Source organism: Macaca fascicularis, chromosome 1, assembly GCF_037993035.2.
Source record: "Macaca fascicularis isolate 582-1 chromosome 1, T2T-MFA8v1.1".
NCBI classification, from domain to species: Eukaryota; Metazoa; Chordata; class Mammalia; order Primates; family Cercopithecidae; genus Macaca; species Macaca fascicularis.
The window spans coordinates 15730655-15752113 of NC_088375.1; the positions used below are offsets into that span (position 1 = coordinate 15730655).

At 39.9% G+C, this 21459-nt stretch overlaps 1 protein-coding gene across 2 annotated transcripts in view; it reads right to left on the minus strand.

Annotated features, from left to right (window-relative positions):
• Window positions 1-1504: 1504 nt before the first annotated feature.
• The window catches only part of MAP3K21 (mitogen-activated protein kinase kinase kinase 21), a 54580-nt gene continuing 34625 nt past the window's right edge, over window positions 1505-21459 (minus strand). Inside the window, exons 6-10 of one of the 2 annotated variants that reach the window (XM_005539759.5) lie at window positions 14442-14564; window positions 10559-10709; window positions 10093-10190; window positions 6556-7335; window positions 1505-4342 (exon numbers count right to left, since the gene is read on the minus strand). In XM_005539759.5, coding sequence (XP_005539816.3) covers window positions 3936-4342; window positions 6556-7335; window positions 10093-10190; window positions 10559-10709; window positions 14442-14564 — 1559 coding nt within the window. In that variant the 3' untranslated portion in view covers window positions 1505-3935. Of the gene's footprint in view, window positions 4343-6537; window positions 7336-10092; window positions 10191-10558; window positions 10710-14441; window positions 14565-21459 lie in introns of both variants that reach the window. The other variant, XM_015440272.4, reaches the window with a different exon arrangement.

Consider the following 21459-nt stretch of genomic DNA (forward strand, 5'->3'; position numbering starts at 1 on the left):
CTCCACGAATTTATTTTCTACAAGCACAGTGGCTGAAATGGGCTGCTGTCACCCCAGGGCCAGTTTTACCCAGTAGCTGCTGAAGCAACCAGTTGTGACTCTAAGACTTGTTTTACTCCTGCCGTCACTCACCAACCAGAGCTTGCCAGAGTCCAAAAGCTTCTCTAGTGCCAATGAGCTTTGTTTCAAAACAGTATGTAACAATTCTCTAATAAAACTCCCAACTGTCTCTTTGTTCTTTGGACATACTGAAGATTGCCTGGTCTCTGTGTATGCCCTGAATTGCAATTCTTGCTTCCTAAATAAAACATTTCAAATTTCAGTATTCATCTCTATATCTTATTTGACTTCAACAGTACTCATACATTTTTAGATTTCTTAACTTTTTGATGAGAGAGAAACTACCTTAGCTTTAGATAACATTTACAAAGCTCATTCGCAAGTTGTCCTCATCTTCTACACCATGCTTACAACTATTAACCACAGGTATGAACAGGTAGATGGTGATCATTTGACTCAGACTGGGTCTTTAGAAATTTACCAAACCTTTCTGTGTCTGTTTCATATCTAATGAAATAGGAGTAGTATTACTTATCTCATTTTTGCTTGTTTGCTTGTTTGTTTGCGTTTTTGTTTTGAGGCAAAGTCTCGCTCTGTCACCAGGCTGGAGTGCAGTGGCGCGATCCCGGATCACTGCAACCGCCACTTCCCAGGTTCAAGTGATTCTTCTGCCTCAGACTCCTGAGTAACTGGGATTACAGGCACACGCCATCACGCCAGGCTAATTTTTTCCATTTTTAAGAGAGATGGGGTTTCACCATGTTGGCCAGGATGGACTCAATCTCTTGACTTCTCGATCCACCCGCCTCGGCCTCCCAAAGTGCTGGGATTACAGGCGTGAGCCAATGTGCCCGGCCTTATCTCACAATTTTTAATAAAGATAATTACAGGAGGTGTCTTCTATAGCCATCTAGGAGGGTTCCCCATACTTAGCAGATATTCAATGCATGTTACGTTTCGCTCCCTCCCATATGGTGGGGTAATGCTATGATCTGCACGAAGTCCTGTGATCTGCTTTCCTCATTCACTCAAGCTTTTATCACTTAGTAAGAATTTCTACATGTTAGGTGGTGTTCGAAATTCTTGATTTAAATATAAAATTAAACAATAAAATCAGCATGTCTCATTAATCACTGAGAATTTTTTCACATCCTAATTTCACTGTGCAAAAGTGTGTCTTCTGAAAAGCTGCACTTGCAAAAGGCTCACCGTGAAATACAACCTTTCAATGCATGTGTAAACCAAAAAAATTTTAAATAAAACATTTCATTCTACCTTTTTTGATGTATTTAATTGAATGACTCATTTAGTGATTTTCAATCTAATAAATTTAGCAGGTTAATACCTGGCTTATTAAACAATAATCTTTATTAACATAATTTTTCTTATTGAATACAAAATAAACCATTGCAAACTATAGTCACAATAATCAGATGATCAAAGCTACTGAGCAAATAGACCAGCTATAAAAGTTTATTAAAAAAATAGACAACATATGTAAACATATTTTTCAGTCACAAGGCTTCATAATACAGCACATTAGGCCCAGGCCTTAAATCTCTGCAGTGGGAGCACCTTAATTTTTTACTAACAGTAATTGGCTTATCTTTCAGTGAACATTAAGCCTACGCAAAAATAAATAACCAGATTCTGCTAAGTTTACTAACACAGAAAATTGCAAATGTACAATAGATTGCAGCAAAAGTGAACTATCTGCAGTAACATGAGAGATTGAATTGTTATACTGCAATTATTTTAATACAGCTTCATTTTGAAATTCATCATAACGTAGAGTTGACTAAAATAAAGCTAAAGAGGAATGACAGAGATAAACACCCAGATCACATACACTCCCCAACACACACGTGCAAATACACATTTACTAATATGCACACACATCCAAACACACATGCACACACATACAGGAGATATTTTGGTAGAAGCAAAACTGAGGACATAGTTTCTATCCTTTTTCTTTCATGTATTGATCATTTTAGGTATATATTTCCTCTACCCTTGAGCTGGAAGCTACGTGCTCCAAAAGGACTGAATACAAAGCAATCATAGTTTCAAACGTGATAACATGTTGGGAAAACCAAATCTCTGTTACATAATTCAATAACCACCCAAAGTGAAGCCGAATCATAGAATGGATGATAAAATAAGAAAATGTATTAAGTACCTGAAACTTTACTGCAAGAATCCAGAATGCTACGTAGTTTTGCTAGGGGCAAAACTCACCATGTTAATACAATCCTTTCATACTGTTTCTCGTCTGCTGGATATACCTGTTAGACAACCACAATGCTTCAAAATTGCCAACTAATATGATTTTCCTTTTCTTCTATTATAGGTGATATTTTATCACATATGATTGAATTTATTTTAAATTGCTGACATATCAGTTATTCAGTAAACCTTTAGCAAGGTGTAAGTTTGAATGAAACATCAAGCGATGTTTTTAATTTAGTTTTTCATTGTTTGGAAAAACTTAAATATCGATTGTCCGTCTTCTAAAGAGCCATATTCTAGAGGCAGAAGGGAAGCACAATACATTTAACGTAAGAAACCCAGGCAAATTTACCGAGCCCTCGGCTAGCCATTTCTGCACCAGTAACTCCAGGTTTGTGTCATATATGTATGACCATAAAAGTGATTCATAAATAATTTTATTATTTAAATCCTGATCTGCTATTCAAAGGTCCATTTCTGAAAATAATTCATAATATAGTTGCCATTTCCACCATATAAGCTTATTTCAACAGATGTCTAACATTCATCAACAATGAAATGAAATGTGAAATAACAACAACATATTTAACTTCTAACAGTACTGTACTGCTATTCCTTGAGTTGTCAGTGTCTTTGGGATTATTAGGATAATTATGCATTTAATAGAGAAAAATAAAATTAAAACACACGACTGTTTACAATACATGATATCTGTGAAGAGCTAGGTATCTGTAACAATTTTTAAAAGTCCTACTGGAGAATGAAAAAGCTTTCCACTTCTGAATGTCAAATAAATGGCTACGGATGAAGGAAAAATGTTTTCTATAGGAAAAATGGAAAGATTAGCCTTGCTCAGGGGCACACCATGTGGTCTCAGCCAAATGGCAAGGATTGAACTTTGAACATCTATTTTGGAGTTCTAATGAATAAAATATTTATAACTTAAATTCAGTAAAGCTTTTATAAGTTACATTCCATATCATTTCCTCAGGGAGAAATATCATTGCATAATGTAAGTTAGAACTGGACATATTTATGCATTGTCGGCCCACAGCCAAGGTTAGGTAGTTTAAACAGGACTCTATACCTATTCCAGTCATCAGACTTTTAAAAACCTTTACTTACTAATATCACATTATTCTTACCAAGAAACTAAAGCTCTTTCTTGGCTTTTTGTTGCACAAATGACAATTAAGAAAAGAAACTAAAAGAAAAGAAAAAAACAAGAAACAAGACACGAAAAAGGAAAGAAAGGGAAAAAGAAAAAAAGGAAGGAAAGAAGCAACAATAGTGAAGCTCATTACAATTTCTGTTGTGTACAAATAGACAAAGACACAAATGAGAACAAAAACATTAACATTGTGCTGAAGGTAATTCCACCCAGCATAGTTTTCACTGGTGCACATCTCTTGTTTTACACTTTTGTATATTCCAAGTTATAAGAAAAGAATCCAGAGGAAAAACAATAGACATGGCTAACAGCAATCATATACATTTTTTGAGAAGTTGGATATACCTTACTAATTTAGTAACATGGCCACAGCTTTTGAAAACACAGCAGCATGAAACAGTTCAAAGGTAGATACATTGTGTTCATTTGATCACCTTAAAAAAAATGCTTAAACAACAGTAAGGCACTTAATTTAAGACAGGAATTCTTTCTCCAGTTCATATATAGATGGCCGGCTGGTTTTGCTCCTCATTCTGCACAGAGGCACGGTGTAGTCCCTGCTCTGACCTTCCACGTCAGCATCCAGTAATGAAGGCACATGGGATTTAGTCCTCTCCTTGGTAGCAAGGAACTGGGTGGGATGTGGTCCTGGGCGACCCACTACACAGGCAGCCTGTGCCAGCTGAGACACTGCTGCCTGTGGGTGAGCCTGAGGCAGATCTGAGCGGCTTCTCAGGGAGGCAGGGCGAGGCTGAGGCACGATATGGACAGTGCTGTGCTTCTTGGGTGAGACCTCCCTTGGCAGGTGACTGTGAGGAGCAGGTGAGGGGCACAGTGGCAGTGCAGAGGCTCCAGTGATTGAGATAATAGCTGCACCAGCTGGTTGAGAAAGCCAAGACAGTATGCAGTTAGAAAGAAACTTGATCGTCAACATGATTATAAACTTCACTGTAGATTATGATTTGACAAAACTGATGAAAATGGAAAAGTGGTTGGACTTTTACATGTTGCCTCTTTTCTTGTTTGTACTGAAGAACTGACTAATGTCATTACCACTTTAGCAAATAATTATTGGCTTATAAGTTAGAGAAAAATACGCTTTCATATGGGATTACTGTGCTAGAATTTTTCCTTGTGCAATTATAAATTACCAATACTTACCGACCTACAGAAAGATAATAAACCAATTTATCTAAAGGTGATGAACAATAATATGGCAAACATAATATCCAGATGTAATAATATTTAAAAAGAAGAGAACAATAAAAAGAATGGAAGCAGTTTGTCTTAATATAGCTTTATAACCAATGCTAGCATAGCATTTTAAAATTTAAAAAGCATTTTTTGTATATATTACCTCACTTAATATTCATGACAAGTATATAAGGTTATTGTAATTATGTTCACCTACAAAATAAATAATACTCAAGCTCTACAGAGCACTTAGTGTGCCATTTGACTTTTACCACAATCTCAATTGTAGAGATTAGGTAAGTATAGTATTAGATAGATACATTGTTGTTATTGTTCCCATTTTATAAATGAAGAAACTGAGGCACAAAATGTTTAAGTGATTTGACCAAATTCACTCAGCATATAAGTGGCAGAGCAGAGATCTGAGCCCAGATAGCTTCCATACCATTAACCATGGCACTACAAAGTTTTTTAAGACATTCAAACAAGAAAGCAGCCTACATAAGTTTCCCAGCATCACAAACTTACCAAATGGTACAACTAGAACTTGAACCTTTGTCCTATGACTCAAAATCCCACATTCTTCCAAAGTACCCATATTCTCTCCTCAAATGTCGTATTTAAGTGCCACTTAACCCCAGAAATCTCAAAGCTGAATACGTTCTAGCACACGATGGCATGATCCAGTCACGTCAATACTCAATGAATTTTAGGAATGGAAAAAACAGTGCATTGAGGAGGAGTGAGACACTGTGATACAGCAGAAAGATCCCGGGTTTAAATTCTGACACCACTACTTCCTAATTGTGTGATCTTGAATAACATTAATTTTCCATAAGTTTGAATTCTCTTGCATATAATAGAGTTGCCATAAAAACTAAGAGACAATTTATGTCCAAGGGCTTTAACATCTATAAAGTGCTGTGGAAATACCACTGGTTGCCTTCTGCCAAGCCCCTCTTGTTGAATAGACTAAAAAAACTATTTAAAAATTTGATTTTCTTTTCTTTCAGAGCTTCCATATCTGGACATACACCTCATGGAACTGTCTGGTGTAACATACATCAACAGGGTAATACTTGCTGTCATGGGGTGAACTGTGTCCCCACAAAATTCCTAAGCAGAAGCCCTAACCCTTAGTCCCTCAGATGTGACTGTATGTGGAATAGGGTCTGTACAGAGGTGATTAAGGTAAAATGAGGTCATTAGAGTGGACCTTAATCCAGTGTGACTGATGTCCTAAGAAGAGATTAAGACACAGATGCACTCAGAGTGAAGACTGTGTGAGAACACAGGGAGAAGATGGCTGTCTAGAAGTCAAGAAGCCAGGCTGAGCTCAGAAGGAACCAACCTTGCAGACACCTTGATATGACTTCCAGCCTGCAGAACTGTTGGACAATGAGTTTCTGCTGAACATCCCCCCAGGCTGTGGTACTCTGTTGTGGCAGCCCTAGCAAGCTGATACACCTGCTATGCGCAGTTCCAACAGAAACCGAGCGATGATGTGTGCAGCAGTGGAGCAGACAAGGCCTGTGGGAGGCGAGAGGCCAGTTTCAGTTCCAGCCCTCCCACTCACCCGTGGTTCTAATGGGGGCAGCTGGCTTGTCTTTTTCGTAATGCAAGGGGGCTGGGTGCTTATTCTCCATGTGCTCTTTCTGCTTTGATATGCTATTATAGGTTTCAGTTACTGAACTTCAATTACACTTTTCCCAGAATCCAAATCACAGTTAAATTAAAATCAAATAAGAGACGGGTAAGATTCTAAGATCTACATGAACAGTAAAAACAAATTATTAAATGTCATCCCCAGGAAAAGATAAAAATCATAAATCCATGCTGTTTCACATACTCATCTCTACAGCAGTGTTTTATGCTTTTACCTAATTCATGCAACCTACTTGGGGTCGGATTCCCATCAGACATGGTCCGTCTGTGATGTGATGGTCTATCTTTTGAAGAAGCCCAGTAAGGTACATTCCCACAAGTCTGCTCTAGGAAGGAAGTGGGCAAGTTTCCTGATACACTACGAGTAGTGTCAAGTCTTGGCATGAGGGCTGGCTCACGACTACTTCCTGGAGCAGTGGGAGAAAAATCCGGAGTGAGCATCTCAGAGTCACAAGTGACAGGTGTACCGCCCCCCAGTGGATCTTCACTGTCTATCTGCAGCAGGCACTTTGTGGAGAGAGACGGCGTGGAGAGGATGCCCAGGGCACTTGTCCGTGGCAGGGACAGTGGGCTGCTGGCTTCCCTACCAGTGGGCGGCAGCCTTGTGGGAGGACTGGCGCTTCTGCGGGACTTGGAAGCCCGCTGGAAGATTCCCTCTCGTTTCTTCTTCTCTTCCTTGGGCAATGGTTCTTCAGCAGCCTGTGCTTTATGAAGCTCTCTGAGGTCCAGTCCCAGAGCCACTGATGCCAGCAGGACGGTGCACCCGTACAGAGCCAACTCCGTTTTCTTTCTCTGGGGGGATCTACTCAGATTATTCATAGGAGTCACCTCAGTGGAGACTGTGGCAGCATTCGCAGAGGCTGCCTCCTCCCAGCTTTCAGCTTCTGAAGGATTCTCTCTCTGAGCATCTTTCCCAAGAGGTAGATCAATGTAGGCCTGACTGGGCAATTTTATTTGCTTCGGTTTTCTGTGTTCTAATCCATCAGGGGAAAGTTTTGGCTCTTCACAGGACCCTAAATTAAGGTATAAGTACACACACTGTAGTATCATTTTACTGTAAAAGTCATTTAAACAAGATTGTAAAGTAAAGCTAAAATATAATAAATACATATTTTAAATCAAAACACATGCAGCCCTTTTCATTTTTGCAAATGATTTATCTAGGAGGGCTCCACGGAACAAGTCTCCAGGGCCCTACAACTTAAGGTTCCCTGCAGAGGAACCAGCAAGCTAGCCATCTCCTGTTTCCTGTGCTTTGAGAAGCTGTTCTTCATCATTATCAATATTAGACACTATCGTAGAAACAGTCATCAAAACACAAAAATGCACAACCATAGGCACGTAATCACTAAATATGTCACCAAATGTGCTCTTTTCCTCACTTCACCTAAATACATGTGTCAGGCTCCATTATCTACAGCTTTCCTGCGTGTAAACTAACGGTTCTGTAGCAGATCGGCGGTTCTCAAAGTGTGTGGCCTGGACTGGCAGCATCTGCATCCCCTGGGAATTTGTAGAAATGTAAATCATTGGCCAGACTATGGAATCAGACTATGGAATCAGAAATTCTGGAGAGTGGAGTCCAGCGGTCTGTGTTTCAGCAAGACTTTACTGAAGTTTGGGGACCATTAAAATAGAAGATTCTCCCAAGAGGTTACACAATCCCAAAGGTTACAAATTATACCCGCTTAAGAGGAAGCCAACATTCTTATCACATATGTGCTTAACAGTGCATAATTAAACAACAAACTCATTAATCTGATTTCCAAATAACATCTGTAATTTTTTCCAACATTACATCCTAGTATATCTAAACGTGCCTGATGATCTAGACCAGGGGTCCCTGAACCCCAGGCCATGGACTGATACCATGGCCTGTTAGGAACCAGACTGCACAGCAGGAAGTGAGCAGCAGGTGAGCGAGTGAAGCTTCTTCTGTATTGACAGCCAATGCCTATTGCTCACATGACCACCTGAGCTCCACCCCATGTCAGTTCAGCAGTGGCATTAGAACCTCACAGGGCGTGAACCCCACTGTGAACGGCACATACGAGGGATCTAGGTTGCTCCTTATGGGAATCTAGCGTCTGAAGATCTGTCGCCATCTCCCATCACTCCCAGATAGGACCATCTAGTTGCAGGAAAACAAGCTCAGGCCTCCCACTGATTCTACATTATGGAGAGTGGTAGAATTATTTAATTATGAATTACAATGTAATAATAATAGAAATAAAGTGCACAATAAATGTAATGCGCTTGAATCATCCTGAAACCGTCCCCACCCCACTGGTCCCTGGGAAAACTGTCTTCCACGAAACTGGTCTCTGGTGCCATAAAGGCTGGGGACTGCTGATCTAAACAATTTGAGATGCCAGCTTTCTTTCTCCAAAGAACCCTGTGCTCTTCCCTGTGGTACCTTTTGTTTGGGGTGCCCTCTTTTTCCTCCATTCCTACTCCTTCCACTCCCTGACATTGCTGACCCAAGCTCCCTTTTCCTTCATAAAGGAGAACCTTCAGAAGGAGAAGCTGAACCCAGGTAGCGAGTGCAAAGGTGCTTCTGAAATTGAGCACAGTACCAATAACAAATTCAAGAAATTTACATTGTGTCTTGCTAAAGCATCCTTACTTTGATCAAAGTACCAAAGAGTCTGCCTAAATGATCAAGTATAAAGACCAATTTTATTTTCTGTGTTAGTAACTGTGCTTGAAGTTTTTCAATGATTTCCGTCCCTTCAATCTTTTTTTTTTTTTTTTTTTTTTTTTTTTTTGAGACGGAGTCTCGCTCTGTCGCCCAGGCTGGAGTGCAGTGGCCAGATCTCAGCTCGCTGCAAGCTCCGCCTCCCGGGTTTACGCCATTCTCTTGCCTCAGCCTCCTGAGTAGCTGGGACTACAGGCGCTCGCCACCTCGCCTGGCTAGTTTTTTGTATTTTTTAGTAGAGACGGGGTTTCACCGTGTTAGCCAGGATGGTCTCGATCTCCTGACCTCGTGATCTGCCCATCTCGGCCTCCCAAAGTGCTGGGATTACAGGCTTGAGACACCGCACCCGGCCCATCTCTTCAATCTTTTAATACTGAATACTGAATACAAATATTGAATATCGAAAGTAAATCATTATGATTCATTTAAATTAAATAGAAATTCCAATGTAAAACTCTCCAAGCAGTCGTTTTTCTTATATATTTATTTATTTATTTAGAGATGGATTCTCATTCACTCTATCACCCAGGCTGGTGTGCAGCGGTGCAATCTTAGCTCACTGCCACCTCTGGCTCCCAGGTGCAAATGATTCTCCTGCCTCAGCCTCCTGAGTAGCTGGGATTACAAGCAAGCACCACCATGCCGGCTAGTTTTTGTGAGTTTTTCATAGTTAACCTGCTTCATTGGATTTCATCATGTCAACAGGTGGCACTATAGTAAGGAGTGATACCCCTTAATCTCAGCAGAACTTTCACGGGGGGTCTGTATTTTTACATCTAATCTTTCCTATACTAAATTAATTTGGTTTTACATAATTAATTACGATAATAACGTTTCTGGTAAGGAAGAGGAGTTACAAATTCCCAAAACCACGTGAAGCCTAATTACTTCCTGCCATAAAGACTTGATGGAAAATAACTTCTGAATTTAAGTAAAGCTGTAAGAAATGCCATTACTTGCTAATCTCCCCTCTGCTACTTTAATGACCACATAAGACTATAAAAGCAAAGCTTCAGCGCAATCAGATGCCAAGGACGGCTCAAGCAAATCCTACCTCCTGAAACACATTTACCTGGCTGGTCCACAAACAATGAAGCCAAGGGCATGGGTTTCTGATTTTTTATTAAGATAGTTGACCAAGGACTGTTGCCATCGGAGAGAGGTCTTATCCTACAAGAGAAAAATGTTTCTTTTCGTAAGACAGAAGCACACAGCACACCAATTAGGTTTTGGTGGATACAGGCCAACAATATTTTTAAGGTAGCAAAGAGAATACATTTGTACTCAGTTTTGAAGGGCTGACAAAGTACAAATAATACCTGAAAGTGAGACAGGAAAAAAAATCTCAGAAATATTCTAACTGCTTAACTAAATACTAGTTAATGTGGCATGATAAATTCATCCTAGAAAATTAAGTTGATATTTGTAAATATCTGTATTAATTTACTTGCTTTTTGAAAGTCTGGCTGATGTGATATTAACACAGGAATGGATTTGTCACATTATACAATGAATACCACCAGATACCACACACCCACCTTTCTTTGCAATCTGCTCTTTCTTTCATTTGAATGGAATTTGGTCCCCAGGTACAACCTTTTTTCTTAAAATTCCTTTTTACGTCCTCAAATTCTTCTTGTCGAAAGACTGTGTTCCTTCCCCAAGTTTTATTGCTTTCATCTGAAGTCACTAAAGAGAACATTATTAACAATATTAACCACAACTATCATATTAACCAATATTGGCTTTGTTAAAAAAGCTAAATTAATCATATCAGTTGTGAAACTACCTTACTCAAAACACGAAAACAATGAGAAATTATTTATTTCACGCAATCTCTGGTAAGTTTCTTTCTCTGATCATAAAAACACCAAGAAAAGTGGAGTAAGTTAACAGAAAAGATACAAATTCGAGATAAATTAGCAGCAAAGATTTGATTATCTTTTAATCTATTTATTTAGCATTTTGCAACAATTAGGATTTCATTGTAATGGGGGAGGGGACACCAAACTAAACATGTAACTTAAAATGAACTTAGTACTCTAATTTTTTAACCAAATCAGTTAAAGTTTGGAACTAGAGACATAAACATCATATATTTTTAAATTGTAATTTCAACTAATTTTTCATTGGTCATCACAATTTATTTATTTATTTTTTGGTCTTCACAATTCCACTCAGTCATGACAACACTTTGGTTACAGTTGTCTTTTAAAACTTGAAAATATTTAAGTTTTCCATGTCTTGCTTTTTTCACTACCTCACAGGATGATGTATATTCATTTTTAATATCCACATTTTACTAAACACTTACATACCACCCCTCTAATTTAAGTGCACTTGAAAGCGATTTGCAGTAGGGCACTGTGGCTCATACTTGTAATCCCAGCAGTTTGGGAGGCCGAGGCGGGCGAATCACAAGGTCAGGACTTCAAGACCAGCCTGGCCAACATGGTGAAACCCCGTCTCTACTACAAATACAAAAAATTAGCTGGGCGTGGTGGTGGGTGCCTGTAATCCTAGCTACTCAGGAGGCTGAGGCAGGAGAATTGCTTGAACCCAGGCAGCGGAGCGGCGGAGGTTGCAGTGAGCCGAGATCGCACCATTGCACTCCAGCCCAGGGGCAGTGCCAGGCTCCGTTTCAAAAAAAAAAAAAAAAGTGATTTGGAAATCACTGGGGAAAATTGCTGTTATTACCACACACTTACAGGAAAAATATCTGAAACATACTAGATGTTCTAAAAACAGTTTGAAATATTTTGATATACAGTGGAATACTCTGTGACTATAATAAAAATGAGGTACAGATAATGATATATAATGTTTATATTATATTTAATATTACCTATAATCCACTTTCATTAAAAATTATGTGTTTATGGATGCCTGTATATACACACATACATACACAGAGGAGAAATTACTAAACACAGATACCAAACTTACTAAAGTGTTTAAATTTAATAGAGAGGATTGCTATGTAGAGGGAAATTTAGCTCCTTTATATCACTTTGTAAAATTGGACACATTGTGGATGATGTTTGGTTACTTATGTGTGTTTCTATATTTTCCAAATTTTAAAATATACATATATGTGTGTATATACAAGTGTCTGTGCATATAAATGTGCTTAGGCCAGGCACGGTGGCTCACGCCTGTAATCCCAGCACTTCAGGAGGCCGAGGCAGGTGGATCACCAGGTCAGGAGTTCAAGACCAGCCTGGCCAAGGTGGTGAAACCCTGTCTCTACTAAAAGTACAAAAATTAGCTGCGTGTAGTGGCAGGAACCTGTAATCCCAGCTACTCGGGAGGCTGAGGCAGGAGGATTGCTTGAACTCGGGAGACAGAGGTTGCAGTGAGCCGAGATGGCACCACTCCAGCCTGGGTGACAGAGTGAGACTCCATCTCAAAGAAAAAAAAAAACGTGGATGCATGCCTAAATGTATATGTGTGTGTGTAACAATCTTGAATCAGTTGTTCATTCTTTTTATTAAAATAGTTTTACAGTAGAATGAGCGATAAACAGATGAGCAGTTTTCATTTAAGTGAAGGCAGCAGAACCGGAAAAGCTTTCAGCCGGGGGTTATTAGACCGGAGCTCATCTCAGCTGTAGGACTGACTGACCGATCTACGCTCCCAGAGCTATCTACACTCTCAGCTTTAGCCTCCTCACCTTCCTCCCACTTCCTATTTTCCTTCCCCTCTTGATTTGCTCCTCGTTTCTCTTTTGTTTCCATATTGATTGAACTTTTCCTGTACTAAGAGGCCGGAAATGGATGGTGAACTCTACACTCAGAAGATGTGTCTGAATCCAGCTTCACCACTTAGTAGCTACCAACTTGGGCCAGTTTAGTGGTAACTTCTATGTCCCTTATTTGGGGATCATAAAAGGGTCCACTCGATGAGGCTGTCAGAATTGAATGGGGGTGTGCACAGACACGAAGACAGTCCCAGTGAAGACGAGCAGCATCCGGGCTGGAGAACTTGAGCCAACGGCTGCCACACACAGAGCTGGTCCTGTGTGGAAGGCTGGATTAGAACCTTTCCACCATGTGACTTCTGAGAAGGAGCACCAAGGATGCACCTCCCTAAGCTGGCTGCATTTCAACTTTAGAGGATTGGAATTCATTTGAAATCCCGAATTATTTGCTTTAACTGGTACACATCTTGGGCCCAGCCTGGCCTGCCCAGTACCACTTCCTGGCTTCTGTGAGGTGGTTTTCCCCAGAGCAGGTGAAGACACAGGAAAGAGGGCAGAGGAGTGGCCACGCAAAAGCGGGGTTGGCACAGTGTCCCATCTGCTCGTCCCTTTGTGGAGCTGGGAGAACAGCCTGGGAGCCCTTTCTGCCTCCGTTAATTAGGCCTTTGCCTAGGCAAAGGCAAGGTTTGAGGTATGGCTTTATGCAAAATGCATTCTCAGAGAAACAAATCAGTTATAATAAATGACAGTCCTTTAAGTTCTAAAACTACAGCCTCATTTAGATCCTGTTTCTCTGTGGGGATCCTGGTGTCCAGGAACTTGCAAAAGAAATCTCTGCCAGTGCCAAGGTTTTCATTATCAAAAGAGGAAAAAAAAAAAATGAGATTCCACGCAAGCCTCATTAGACAAAATTTTCTTTTGGATTTTTTTTCTCCAAATAAGGATGGGTAAACAGCAGGGAATTAAGTCTGGTGGAGAAAAGAGAGGATCTAAATGCATGGTTTAACACAAACTTAGGCTAATTACCACATTACTTACAGACACACGCATTAATCACATTCTTCTTTTGCTTAGCCTACTTTCAGGGGTTTATTTGGACTCACCTTTGAAAAAAATTAGTGATTTTATTTCATCCACTAAACTCTGATTCATAGCCTCACTGAAACTCTCACAATGCAAAGGTGCCAGGCACATCAGCTGTCTGTACTCTCCCCTCCAGGATGAATGCCTGTTCTAAAACCAAAATACTACCAGGAATTTTTAAGTATTAGGTTGGTCAAACCTAAAGTGAATTAAAGTTGAATCCTGAAAGGCAACAATTTTTTCCCCTCACAAAACAAAGAAAGAAATGGAAGTAATCCTGAAGTCCTGATTTCATTTTTCAAAGTATCCTGACACAAATGGCTGGTGATATAATCAGGCTATGCTAACGCTGCATGCAAGTATTTAACAAAATGTCTCGAGATGTGGTGTTTCACTTTCTACTCCAGGGCCAGGTCGCATCACCAACTGCCTAGCATCTAAAATTCATTTGTTGTGAGTAGAAATTAGACTAAGGAACCTATGCTCAAACTTTGTTTCTCTAATAGTCGTGGCACCTATGAAATGTCCCACGCTCATTTACAACCTGCTATGAAAACACATCTGCTCAATTTGAATCCAAGTCAAGTCAAAGGAGAGAAATCAACACAGGAGCCCCCGTGGCAGTGCAGAAAGCTTACACTGTATGGCTCGGAGCCGGGGCATCATTGTAGGACTGCTCGGGGGACTGGAACTGCTGCTGTTCAGGCTCCGCCGTTTGTCCAAGTTGGGAGAGGCCTGCACGGTTATCTTGTGCTGGAAATCTGTTGGATGCAAAAAGGGAAAATTGATATTTCATGGTTTTCCATTATCTTCATAGCCATGTCTTTGGCGCACAGCAATCAAAACAAAAATGGTCAGACCCTCACTGCAAAATATATTGCAGAATCGATTTCTTATTTTGGTTTCTTACTTCTCGGGATTTAAGTAATAAATAATGATTCAGAACTTATGTGTTGGGTATAGTCACACACACACACACACACACACACACACACACACAGGAAAATATGAAAGTCACGAATCATTGAAGAATTTATAACCTGGGAAAAAAGAGTTATCTGCATTCAGTCTGAGATAGTTAAAAATAAAATTAAGGCTGAGCGTGGTGGCTCACACCTGAAATCCCAATACTTTGGGAGGCTGAGGTGGGCAGATCACTTGAGGCTAGGAGTTTGAGACCAGTCTGTTCAACACGGCAAAACCCCATCTCTACTAAAACCACAAAAATTAGTCAGGCATGGTGGCACACACCTGTAATCCCAGCTACTCGGGAGGCTGAGACAGAAGAATCACTTGAACCTGGGAGATGGACATTGCAGTGAGCTGAGATCGCACCACTGCACTCCAGCCTGGGCAACAGAGCGAGACTCTGTCTCAAATAAATACATAAATAAATAAATTAAATTAAATTGAAATGGCCCTGGATTTAAATGAGTCCTGGTTCTCATAATATAACAAGCTATGGACCTCAAACCAGTAAGCAACTACCCTGAGCCTGTTTCTTCACCTGCTAAAGTGAGCAACGATATTTCACATGGTTGTGGTGGTGGTGAATAAAATAGAAAATGTAAATTAAAAGCATTTTGTACTCTAGGCATTCTACAAATGCTGACTCTTATTATCTAGCTGTAGTACGGTAGAGATAGACCAAGATCTATAGGTTCATATGGAAGAGAAAGCAATATTGCCAGAGGAAAGAGGGGTGTGTCAGGGAAAACTTTATAAACTATCAGGAAAATCATTAACAACTTGGAAGGAGGTAAATGACATTACTGGATATTCTTTCAGTGCAGAGCTGAGCTTAACCTTTGATTGATTGTTTTTCTATTGACTGAGTTATTTTTATAACTAGGTGAGAGCAGAGGTTAACTTGTAGATTTTGTCTGGTGATGATGCAAATAACTTCTGTCTGGAGAAAAAGACAATCCCAAATGGTTTATTGCCATATTAGACCTCAGCCAGGTTTGCTTTTAACCCAGCAATCGAATCCTGCATTCCTCTATTAATTTGCCCATAAATACCTCACTCTTCAAATTCTCATTTGAATTGGTTTTACCTGGTTCCTCAATGATTAATGAGTTTAATAAAAATCTTTGACATATGCCCATTGCATATTTGCAAGAGACCTATAACTTACCTTTTTGGAAGTTATACTTTAAAGAACTTTAATGAACGAACTGCTATTTGAGATGAAGAGGATTCGGAAGTTGGTAAGCAAAGACAGCTATCCAGTTATTCATACTAGAAATCTGAATACTTTTCTTGATATTGTCTTTTCTGTTACCCCACATATCCACCAAGCACAAAATATCAGGTAAATTCTGTGCTATATATTTTTCTTGTAGTAGAGGAATTTATATTCCAGGTTATGGAGTTAGCAAACGTGGATCTGAATCTCATTTCTACCACAGCCATATGAATTTTGAGAAAGTAACTTAAGGTCTTGAAGTCTCAGTATCTTTACTGACAAAAATGGAAAAGAACCAATTATTACTATTTCACAGGACTGGTATGAAAAATTCAGTGCAAAGAAGTATAAAAAGTACTTACCACAGGGCTTGGGACATAATAAATGCTAAATAAATGGTTTTTTTTTTTTTCCTCTTCATCTGCACGGCCATCACCATGTCATGCCTAGCCTGCTACAATGCCTTGTGTCCATCTTCCTGCATCCACATTTGGCCCCCCAAGTCCACCTCACAGCAGCCAGATGCATTTTTAATATGCCTAATCGTCATTCCCCTGCTTAAAATCCTTCAAAGGCATCTCATGATTCTTAAGTTATAGATTAAAATTATAACACATCCTGTAAGTCCCTGCAAACCTGAGTCTGAGTTCTTCTTTCTGCTCCAGCCTCATCTTGCCCTTTTCTCCTCTCACTCGTCATGGTCTAGAAGAGGGGTCAGCACACTCCTTCTGCAAAATACCCCATTTTAGGCTCTGTGAGCCGCACAGTCTCTGTAACAACTGCCTGATTCCACCGACGTGAGAGAAAGCAGGCACAGTCAACACAAAGATGAATGTGTCCCAGTAAAACGATCTTTATGGATATTGAAATTTCATATCAGTTTCATATCACGTCAGGTACAATGATGTATTCTTCTTCCCCTTTGATTTTTTTCAAGCATTTAAAAGTGTAAAACCCATTCTGAGCTCGTGGCTGTACAAAGCAGGTAGAGGCGGGATTGGGTCCATAGGGCAGTGTGCTGAGCCCTGTTCAAACCACACTGAACTTTTTTCAATTCCTGGAAGAAACCAAGTTTCTTCCACATGTGCTCTCAGCCTATTCTTTCTTCATGTTCTGTATTTGGTAAATTCCCGTATCAAGTCTCAATTTAAATGTTACTTCTTCTTTTGGAGATGGAGTCTTGCTCCGTCGCCCAGGCTGGAATGCAATGGCACAGTCTAGGCACACTGCAACCTCCACCTCTCGGGTTCAAGCAATCCTCCTGCCTCAACCTCCTGAGTAGCTGAGATTACAGGCGCACACTGCCACATCTGGCTAATTTTTTTTTTTTTTTTTTTTGTATTTTACTAGAGACAGGGTTTCACTGTGTTGCCCAGGCTGGTTTTCAACTCCGTTAGGAAGCCTTCTGTGATCACCTTAGACCAGGTTACATCTGCACTAATCACTGTCATGTGACTTTTCCCTCACAGCAGCTAATATTATAGAAAGCAAACAAGTATTTAATTATTAGCTTAAGTTCTGCCCCCTCCCTCAATATAAGGTAAGTGCTCTATGGGCAGAGACCATGACGGTCTCCGTGACTTCAGACTGGCACGGTGCCTTGCACATTACAGGTACTTAGCAAACTTTGCTGAATGAATACTTTCTCTGTGAGAGACATGAGTGCAGAGACTGCATATGTATTTTATCATCACCCCTAGTATTGGGGACACAGCAGATCCTCAAGTGTTTGTTGATGGAGAAAGTTATGCAGGGTTCATCTGCAGGATCACGCTGGTGCTTGAAGTGAGTTGCTGAGGAATACACAGCAGGATAGGGGAGATTTGGAAGACAAACCAAACAGAAAGGAAAGCCCAAATGGAAGGCTCCTCCATCTGCTGAGCCATACTTGTTTTTTTTAAGACAAGATTTCACTCTGTTGTCCAGGCTGGAGGGCAGTGGTGCAATCTCAGTCCACTGCAGCCTTGACCTCCTCTGGATCAAGCAATTTCCCTGCCTCAGCCTTCTGAGTAGCTGGTCCTACAGGCACGCACCACCATTCCCAGCTAATTTTGGTATATTTTTGTACAAATGGGGTTTCACCTTGTTGCCCAGGCTGGTCTTGAACTCCTGGGCTCAAGCAATCCACCCGCCTTGGCCTCCCAAAGTGCTGGGGATGATAGGCGTGAGTCACTGCACCTGGCCCCAAGTCATTCTTTTTGAAAGACGTGACCAGGGCAGAGCAGTTGAGGTAAAGAATTGACTTGACTAGACTATGTGGTGGTAGTTAGGGGAAAGAGGTTGACAAAGAAAAAGATATTCTTAACCATAGAAAGGAAACAGTTTAGACTACAGTCATTTATAAATGTTCATCTAGCCACCTGATTGCTATAACACGATAGAAACAAATGCTGAGAACTTTTATAGCAAGAGGAGCCCTTCTGCCAATAGCAGAAGAAAAGCCAAGAACCAAGCCACAAGATTTGACTGACAAGTTATTTGGAACAAATGATGGGACAATAAATGCTAAGTACAGATCAGGAAATCAACATGGAACACGTGGAAAGCCACAAGTGAGCAGTAAAGATAAAAGGCTGCATTTTAACAACGCCTAACATTCAGAGTGCTTCCGAGCTTCCCAAAACACCTGAATACTTCCACTTAAAAAGCATGCTTTATGTTGTAACCAAAAAGAAAAAATTCTTTGTTGTTGTTGTTGTTGTTGTTGAGACAGAGTCTTGCTCTTGTTGCCCAGGCTGGAGTGCAGTTGCGAGATCTCAGCTCACTGCAACCTCGCCTCCTGGGTTCAAGCAATTCTTCTGCCTCAGCCTCCTGAGTAGCTGGGATTACAGGTGCTCACCACCATGCCCATCTAATTTTTGTACTTTTAATAGAGATGGGGTTTCCCCATGTCGGCCAGGCTGGTCTCGAACTCCTAACCTCAGGTGATCCGCCCGCCTTGGCCTCCCAAAGTGCTGGGATTACAGGTGTGAGCCACCACGCCCAGTCAACATTCTTTATCATAAACATCCTTGTCCCTTTGAAGCAGGGAAAGGTTGAGTCTGTGCCAGCTACATTTAGGAAAACTAAAGCTGAATTGTTAAAATGCCTGTGGCCCATGCTCAGATTTTCTTTGTACTCACTAGAATAATGGTTCTAAAGGTGCCTGGTCATAGCAGCTATAGTTCAATCACAGGTTTGAGTAAAACCTATCCTAGTATTTTTGCTGGCAATATGAACATTTCACTAACAAAGCCAATACTGCCTCAGTGGGAGGCTTCCATTTGCAGATGAAAAGCAGTGTATTCTCTAAAGAATCCAGGTGAGGTTATATGCTCGCTCCCATCCACCCTTCTACTCACTCGCATACCTGTGAGGTGGATGGTTTTTGCAGGCTTTGGGCACTTCTGAAGCAAAGTTAGAATGCCACTGCTTTAGCGACATACCAACTTTTGGAGGCTTTAAAGTTTTGTCTTGTATTAACGTGTCCAAAAAACACAACTTCAGTTAAAAATAAACATAAACAGAAGCAGCAATCGATATAGAGTACTCACAAAATAAAAAGAGCCACTACGACCATGCTTTTTTCTCTTGCAAATTCCAAGAAAAATACTACATAATCACAAAGTATTGTTTTAAAATTATTATCCTAGATTATTACTGTCTTACTTTTTAAGCATTAATCCTCCTTATTTGGTAGCCAGCCATGGAGAAATTCCAGGAGGAAAAAAGATCAAATTTGAGGTTTCCATCACTAAGTCACCATAGCTATAAATACCCATAAGATTAAAAATAATCAGCAGTAATTCTCAAGGACAAGGTTACAAGAGAACGTAATTATTCATATTTAATACCAAATTTGCGAAAGAGCTGCAGGCACAAATATTAAAGGTCAGCTTGGAGGACTCTTGAATATGTTTCGGAGAAATTCTCTAAGCTTGTTATGCAAAGGGAAAAATCCTGCAAAAGGGGTTCAAGAAGTTGGTAACTCCATGAAAGGACAGCATCGCTGTTCCATTTACCACTTACCAGATGTTTCTCCCTGAACAGTGTGCCATTTAACAGTATTAGAATTTGTTTCTCTTCGTCTTTTTGTTGACCCATAAAAATTATACATATTTATGGGGTACAGAGTGATACTTTGGTACTTGTTCACAACATATAATGATCAAGTCAGGGTAATTAGCATATGTATCACTTTGGGTATTGATCATTTCTTTGTGTTGTGAACATTCAATATCCTCTCTTCTGGCTTTTTGAAAATATACAATAAATTATAGTTAACTGTATTCACCCTACAAAGTTGCAGAATACCAGAACTCATTCCTCCTACCTAGCTGTAATTTGGTATCCATTAACTAACCTCTCTCCAACCTCCCCTCCCCTCAAGCCCTTCCCACCCCTAACAACCACAATTCTACTGTCTATTTCCATGGGCTCCATTTTTTTTTCACTCCCACATATATGTGAGAACATGCAGTATTTATTTTCTTGTGCCTGACTTACTTCACTTAACATAATGTCATCCAGGCTCATCCATGTTGCCACAAAAGATAGAATTTGATTCTTTTTTATGGCTGAATAGTGTTCCATCAGATAAACACACCACATTTTCTTAATTCGTTCATCCACTGATGGACACCTAGGTTGATTCCTTGTCTTCGCCTTTGTGAACAGTGTTGCCATAAACATGGGATTGCAGATATTCCTTTGATATACAGATTTCCTCTCCTTTGAGGAAATACCTGGTAGTGGCATTCCTGAATCACACAGTAGTTCTATTTTTAGGGTTTTTTTGAGACCTCCATGCTGTTTTCCACAATGGCTGTACTAATTTACACTTCCAATAGCTATAAATAGCCATAAGATTTAAAATGATGAGTGATAACTCTCAAGGAAAAAATTACAAGAGAATGTGTATAGGAGTTCCCTTTTCTCCACATCCTCATGAACAATTAACTATTTTTCATCTTTTTGATAATAGTCATTCTAACTAAGGTGAAATAGCTCATTGTGATTTTCATTAGCATTTCCCTGAAGATTAGTGATGCTAAGCATTTTTTCATATGCTTGCTGGCCATTTTTATGTCTTCTTTTGAGAAATGTCTATTCAGTTCCTTTGCCCAATTTTAAATCAAATTATTTGTGGTTTTGCCATTGAGTTATTCAAGTTCTTTGTATATTCTGCGCTAGTCCCTTGTCAGATGAATAATTTGCTAATATCTTCTCCCATTCTACAGGTTGTCTCTTCACTCTGTTGATTGTCTCCTTTGCTGTGCAGAAGCTTTTGGGTTTAATATAGTCCCAATTGTCTATTTTTGTTTTTTGTTGCCTGAGCTTTTGAAGTCTTAGTCATAAAATTTTTGCCTAGGCCCATGTCCTGAATTGTTTGCCCTATTAAACAATACTAACTTAAAGAATTTTCTAGCAGATAATATTGAATGCAACTAACTCCGTTGATTTTAAGTTACATATGTTTGCTTTCTCTT